At 42.1% G+C, this 7749-nt stretch overlaps 1 protein-coding gene across 5 annotated transcripts in view; it reads left to right on the top strand.

Annotated features, from left to right (window-relative positions):
- The first annotated feature begins 3951 nt into the window (after nucleotides 1-3951).
- RUNDC3B (RUN domain containing 3B) overlaps nucleotides 3952-7749 on the top strand; it is an 86713-nt gene continuing 82915 nt past the window's right edge. For all 5 annotated transcript variants that reach the window (XR_002095833.1, XM_019508368.1, XM_019508369.1 and 2 more), the window contains exon 1: nucleotides 3952-4193. Coding sequence is in view for 4 of the 5 variants with exons in the window: in XM_019508368.1 (XP_019363913.1) it covers nucleotides 3980-4193 (214 nt within the window). In the remaining variant the exon portion in view is untranslated. The remainder of the gene's footprint in view (nucleotides 4194-7749) is intronic.

The following is a 7749-nucleotide window of genomic DNA, read 5'->3' on the forward strand; positions in this document are numbered from 1 at the left end:
CAGCTGTACCCCAGAGAGGAGGTGGAGTGGTGGGCAGTGTTGCCTGTGTCTTCCCACCTCCTGATGCGTCATCTATGCCCCCGCCTCCCATCCCATTGACTTACCTGTGGGGAGTTGTGGGAACTGCTCTCCATGCTGCCTGATTACTACGTGCATGTATAAGCATGCACATGCATGTGGTGCCCCCTGCCTGATCACTTTTCCTCCCACTCATCCCTGCTCAAAGCAGCCCCTTGCTGGTTGGAACTACCACCCTGCAAGAGGAAATCCACGTTTTTCTCCTTTAAAGGAGAATCCATTTTTAAAGTTTGTTGATCCATTTTTTTAAAGTTTGTTTGTGACCCTTTCATATATCCTTGTGACCCACTTTTGGCTTGCAACCCACAGGTTGAGAAACGCTGCTCTAAAACAGCCAGTTTCAGAATGGGCCTCTTAAAAATCTTTGATATATTTGACATAAAAGTCCCCCAGTCTGAAAACTGAGGAGGAACACAAGTGTATTATGAAGCTCTCTCAACGAATCCAGAAAGGGAGTGAGGATGGGTAGAAGTGATTTTTGCAGAATTATTTTACCATAGCAACTTCTCTAACCCTCAAAGGAGCGCAGCATTAGAGGATGCAGAGGTGGCCGAAAGACATGCTGGTCTCACCATGCAAGAGGTTGTAGGTTCCGTTTTGTGCCTTTCAAAGGTGTAGCATAGACTCGTGCCCGAAGTTGCCTAATAGCACAATAGAGGGGCATGAACCAGGGAGCAAACAAAAAAGGGGGAAACAAATTGGACTCCGTTGTGGTAGATTGAAAAGGTGTAACCCCTGAATATGATGTAGAGTAAACTTAGAATTTTTTAGCACTTACCATTCTCTCTTTCCCTAGCACTTGAGGAGAGGTTTAAGGAATTAAACCTTCCTCTATATAGTTCTGTACAACATGATCAGAAATGTCATGCATTTAAGGATAACATGGGAGGAATCTCACTTGATAGAACTAAATAACTGATCCTCAACGTTTGTGATGTCTATTAACGGATGCCATCTTCTTCCCAAATTGAGTAACAATTACTATCTATCTAGTAGTAATAACTTTAGCAAAAATAGTGCCATTAAGTCAAATAGTATGATGGGTCTGTACCGTCGTTTGGTTCTGAGCTGACCAGAATTATTTTTTTTTTGTGAGGGTTTATTTTTTTGTCTTTAAATAAAGAAAGAGAAGTCGGACTAATTTGGAGAATTCCTGAGAGTCTTAAAAATTAACAGGAGAAGTTACGAGCCCCAGGTGCTTATGTTGGTGCCAATTTTTTAAACTGTCATGGGGAAGATTAAAACTTAGTTTCCTCATATTTACTCTTTGGTTTTGTGATTCTTTTTGTTTGCATTTATTTCCATATATTTATTTTCTTATTTATTTATGTTTATTTTTAGGGACTCTTGCATTGGTTGCTGTCCAGTCTTTATCCTGAACAGAATTCTTTGTAGAAAAGATGTCTTGGTTAAAGATTCAGCATATCTGCCCTTCTAATCAGTTTGTGATTGGGGTATGTGTCTTAAGCAGGGAAGATGATTTTGCTTTACTAAAAGCATGTAGAGGCCATGCTGCAAATTTAGCTCCCCTTCTCCAGGACAGCAAGCAAGCAGGGATGGAGTCTGCTTGCTGCCTGGAGGGCAGGGGCACAGCTTCTTCATGGAAAAGCCAGCTCTAGGCCATGATGCGATGCCCGAAAAATCTCTCCCCACTCCTCTCCCTTCTGCCTTCAAAAAAACAAGGTGTGTATTTTCAGGGGGAGGGTGCAGTATGCAAGAAAATAGGTATATTGTGCTTTTCTTTTTTTGCTGAGTTTCAGTAGTTTTTCAAGGAAAAACTAGTGCCTTCCATTTTAAGTATCTTTGGGATGCTCCCAGTTTTTCTTTCCGTCCTATGGGTACCATTGCTGTATTTGCTAATGAACCTGTCTTTAGTGCCATACCTTAACAATATGTGCCTGTGAGTTTGCTGTCTCTGTTTTGTAGTTTAAGGTACAGGTGACAGCTACATTTCAAAGTGTTAATGTTAAAGATCATAATTATTAATATTTTGCATGGCATATGTAGTAACGTATTCTGAACTATTAATATAGAATATGCATATATGTATACACCCATGAATCTGGGAGCCTCATTTCCCATTTTACATTGCAGCAGAGGATTGATCATGCAAGAGGATTGGATATACAAGTAGACGCCTGGGTAGAGTTATTGTTTGGGTTTATGGCAGTTCATCATACTGTTTCTGTATTTATGACTCTTCCAGAATTAAAATAGAAGTATCTCTTATTTGTAACTTCATAAGTGTGGGATAGCTTTGAGGAAACTATTCATTTATTGCTGCTGTTAAAGTAATATTGTTGTAGTGAAAATCACTGAACGTAGGCTTAAAAAGGAATTGAGTGGGAAAGTTCTTTCCTATTTACTGATGGCTAATAAAAAGATAAGGAGGGACTTAAGCACTGATATTGCTGGAGGATTATACCTTGACTATGTTTTCCCTTCAAACACTACAAATTCTACAAGCTTGCAAAAAAAAAAAAAAAAGCAGGTAATTTTCCTCGGCATGCTACAGATGACCTGGAGTCCGGGCAGCTTCTGCCAGCAGCCTGGAGGCTCTGCTGCATGGGCTCCACAGCCTGGGCACCATGCAGCAGCTGTGTGTGCCAGGAAGGGGCCTGGGGCAGCACAACCCTGGCTCTTCCCCCACTGTCCACCCAGAGGCACATGTGCAGCTGCCACCACCATGGAGCCAGTGCCAGGATCGTGGAGCATGGCACAGCTGCTTGCAGCCTTCTAGCTGCCTGCTACATCTGTCCAGAGCCTGGGCTGGCTGTGAAAGGCAGCCAGGAGGTTGCAAATAGCTGCATCGGGATGCAGAGCCCTAGCACTGGCTCCATGGTGGCACTGGGCTCACACGTGGCTTGCAGCACATGGCAGGGAAGAGGCTGAGGCAGTGCAACCATGGCCCTTCCCCCACTGTCATCCTGGAGGCGTGTGCAGCCACTGCCAGCAATGAGGATCAGGACTCTAGCAGCTTTCCCATCTCTAGCATGCCAAGTCAAGGTGTGGGTAGAGGTTGGGGTGATTTTGGCACTCCTGCCAAAAACATTGCTGACCCCCAGGTTAAATAATGCATATTGCATTAAGTGAAAACTGTGAAGAGCAAGCATTACGAGAGGAATGAAGAAGAGACTGAGATCTTGTACTGGAGGGGTAGAAGAAATAAGAACAAACTCTTATAGCTTTCATACTCTTCTGTGTTTTAAAGTCTGTCCTTTCACAGTTGAGGCGGAGAAAGGTGAATAGTACAGGCATAACTAAATTCTGTCAAAATTGACCAGTTGTGTCTGAACGTCCGTGTGATTTTGATTTGAGAGAAGGGCCTCATTTAGTACACCTTTACCTCCAGCTTTATATTAATAACATTTTTTTGAAGCGCCAGATTCCATTCTTGGGGAATGTGTCTGTCTGAGTGAAGATTTAATAGTAAATTAATTTTTGAGATAAAATGAGATCTTTAATGAAGATGGCTCATATTCTTTTTAAGAGATGAAAAGATGGATTCCTTGTTCAGGTCTGTGATACATGTCAATATCATATTCTAGGAATATTCTTTTGTGTCTCGCCTGTTGATTTGTTCCATGAAGGGAATTTTGAGAAAAGGCTGGTTATTCTTTTGAAAATGCCGTCTCTCTGGCTAAGATCACTAAAGGACATAACGTGGGTGTTCTTTGGTGACAGAACTTAGTCTCCATCTTCAGTAAGCAATTTCAAACTTCCTTTCAAAGTAATGGGGAAAAAAAGAAGAAATATGACTATCTTTTTTCGTGTAGACAGGACATCTATAAAACTTTAAGTATATAATTAAAGTTGATGATTAACAGTATTTTCTAGGTTATTTTTCATTGTACAATAGATGGTTGAGAACTATTTTGGTTACATGCTGTATGGGATATGAATGTGTACATTACCCCTTTTCTATATAATATGCTGTGCCCTTCAGTGTGGAGGAAGAAAACTGTCTTTGAAGTTGATAATTATCTTGTTCTTTTTTAGGTTTTCAGTCAAGACTCTGATTGATCGTTCCTGTTTTGAGACTATTGATGATTCTTCCCCTGAATTTAATAATTTTGCAGCCATTCTGGAACAGATTCTAAGTCATCGACTGAAAGGTACATTAATAACTCTGTATTGCTTATGTTCAAGGAAGAGGAGGCACAACTAAGAAACTGAAGGTTGGGAATGACTTTGTTCTAGATGGATTTGTTTAATCTAAGTATTCTATGTATTTGAGACTGCTTTGCTGCCAAAAGAATGTGTGCTCTCTTTCTTAATTCCACTAAACTCTGCCTTCTTCACCAGTGTAGCCCTCGTAGCTGATCCTGTTAAAAAGTTAATGAAAGGTGTTTATATTAGATCTTTCTACATGGGAAATCTTTTAGATGGAAGACTTTGGCAACCTTTTGGATGCTTGGTGTGAAAAAAGTAGAGACTGTTTAGGGACTGACAACTCTGCCTTGATGCCCTCCGGAGGCCTGCTTTCTGGTGCTCTGAGCTTGTAAGACTTGTAGTTTCCTCGGATAATGAGGGATTCACAACTAGAGAAACTGTTTTTCTTTTGGTTGCTTCAAGTCCAAGGAGACCTTATGCTAAATGACTTACTGAGCCTGGCCTAGATAGTCTCTGGGGATGCATTGTGGCAGAGTCTAAATTTCTGCTTCTGCTCATATTCATGGCTTGTTACTTTTCCATACAGATCTGTTTCATGTTTTCTCTAAAAGGAGGGAGGGAGAGGGTGCCTTCAGTTAGGTTACTGGATGGGAAACTGTATACAGTTTGCTGGACTCTTTAAAGATTAAGAGGTATATTTGGATGTGTGATTTGGCAATCCACTTCTTTTCACAAACTACCTTTTAATAACCATAATTTTTTCTAAAATGTTGCATGAAGAATATTGTGTGTAGGCTGACATTTGAGTAGCACAATTACTACCTGCTATCAAAGGAGGAGGAAATTTCACAGAGTAGGAAGGAATATAATGTTTGTCACGTTGCAACAAACTGTTGGAGTGATTACTGGTACTTACCAACTTGACACGGCAGGGAATTTTTTTTTCTGTATTTTTCTGGGTTTGATTGTTTTTGAACAAAACCTGTCAACCATGTCCTTTTACCTAATTCCCTATTATGGGGCAGAAACTGTATATACACATATATTATGAAGTTACTCACTTAATCATTTCCTTCCCCTTGTTTTTTTTGAGCTCCAAGAGGATTTTTACTCCTTTTTATTCCCCTCTCTCCCCCTTTTTGAATGTATTTTAACTGGGGCTGACAAATGATTAAAAATAGTTGCAATTAATTACAATTTTAACCACACAGTTAAACAATAGTCAGCACCCTCCTGCCCAATAGCTTGGGGCCCATGCACCCTGCGGCTCCTCCCCAACGCCACCAACAGTGCACAGCCCCAGCCCTAACCCTGGTCTTACCCTGTGCTCGCTCCTAACTTGCCCTGGCCAAAGCAGACCATCTGGAACCTGTGAGAACAGCCCCAACACTCGCCTGCCCCGTGCCTCCTCCAAACTCACCTGCCCATGCTGAGCAGCAGCAGCAGCCAGGCAGAAGCTGCTGCTGAGCGTGGAGAAAAAGCGGCCCTTCTCCCTCACCACTGCCTGGCCCTTCTTGCTGCAGCTGCCCAGAGCCTGTGCTGGGACTGCCCTGTGGCTCCTCTGCACTGCCACTGCTGCCCTGGTGGATGGCCTGGAGGTGGCAGTGACATCAACAGAGAGGAGCTGCAGGGCAACCTGGGCATAGGTTCTGGGCAGCTGCAGCAAGGAAGGCTTGGCAGCGGTGAAGGAGAGGGGCGGCTTCCTGCCGCCCCTCCCTGGTGCCTAGTAGCAGTTTCTGTCCAGCCGCTGCTGCCTCTCAGCATGGGCAGGTGAGTCTGGAGCAGGCATGGGGCAAGCTATGATTGGGGCTGTGCACAAAGGTTCCAACTGGTCCAGAGCTGGTCCATTCGCTCAAAATGATGTGCCTAATTTAACGCGATTAAAAATATTAATGTGTTTAATTTGTTTTCTTTTTTGTGTTACTTGTGTAAGTTAACTGTGATTATCCTACAACCCTAATTTTAACCAGTGTGAAAGGTAGAGAGATCTAGCAGTGTTTAATGTGGAGAAAAAGTGATTAAAGGAGAGACATTATAGCAGTCTTCAAATATTTGAAAGGCTATGTAAATTGCTTCCAGTTTCTTAAAGGTGCTATGCCTCTTAAAGTAGGAGAAAAACTGTTTTCCCTTGCTGCAGAGGGTGACTCATGAATCATTGGATTTAAATAACTGTAAAGCAGATTTAGAGCATAGGGAAAAAATCCTTGCTGTTAGAAAGTAAGGAAGTGAATAAACTGGCTCGGGAAATCAGAGTTACTTTCACTGGTGGTTTTCTACCAGACACTGGATAAGCACTGGACGGAAGATATAGGAATAGCATTGCGGCAGTTGTGCAGTGGGTTGGACCAGATAACCATTGAGGTCCTTTCCAGCATTATGGTTCTGAATAAACAGTAAGAGCTACCCCAAATTTTCCAAAGCATAATAATGTCATAAAAGGCAACAACGTGTACTGCATATTCTGTACTGCAGAATGGAAAATTCTAACAGCACTAACATGTTTAGAGTGTATCCAGGGGAGTTAAGTCACTGTATATTTTTTTTAAGAAAGGTAAGAGAAATCCAGTTGAGAGATGAAAAATGTATCATAACTCAGATCTTAGGAGGAAATGCATTATGCAACACACAGCTTGATGAAAGAGTATACTCTAGTGATGGAAATGAATGACACGCATTGAATGCCATATCTTTTTTTGTGTGGGTGGGAGTGCACTAAAAGCAAGTTAGTGATTAGAGTGGGTGTTATGGCTGTTTCAAGGCGGGCAGAAGGTAGGTGGTGTTGAATAAATCAATTAATTGAGACAAAGGTGTTGGCACAAGAGAGTGACTCATTAAGCAGTTAAACAAGGTTTGGGGTTTGAGTATAGAGACGTTTACCTGCTTCACCCCGTGGCAAGCAGTCACCCTTAAAATCTGTTTAACCTTTTGTTGTAACACATAGAAAAATAAATAATAAAACATAGTTCAGCCATATTAAAGTATTAGGTGAGCCTTTTCAGTTAACAATATTACTTATTTCCTTTTTCTGTAGAGAATTGTTATAAGAAAATTCCTGTTTAGATAGGATTAGGAGAATAAAAGTACATGGATTGAGACTGGGTGAAGTTTCCGGTGCTATTGCTGTTGTTAAAATCCAGTCCTGCTTACTGAGCGAGCGAGAGGGGCTTTAATTATCTGGGAGCACTCTGATTGGTAGTCTCAGCAGCCAATCGCAATGCTTACTGAAACAACCAATCAGAGTGCTCCACAGACAGACAGACCTGGGGGGTGGGGGAGGGAAGGGTGGCAATGTGGGGCTGGCCATGTGCAAACTTCCCCTCCTGCTCCTGGGAGGCAGCAGCCATGCGGGCTGGTGGAGCACAGCGCTCCATTCCCTGCCTCACCCCCCCATCATTCTTGATGGGCAATTCACTAGTTTTATTTAAATGATTGAGGCACTGGTAGGCTTTGAAATTGTTTTAAAATTGTAAACGTGTCAATGAAACATTGCGTTCAACTGACACTTGCCTGTATTGTGCCACTTCATTGTAATTGCGGAAAAGATGTGGATCTTGGGAT

Source organism: Gavialis gangeticus, unplaced genomic scaffold, assembly GCF_001723915.1.
Source record: "Gavialis gangeticus isolate Ggan-Ray unplaced genomic scaffold, GavGan_comp1, whole genome shotgun sequence".
Classification (NCBI taxonomy): Eukaryota; Metazoa; Chordata; order Crocodylia; family Gavialidae; genus Gavialis; species Gavialis gangeticus.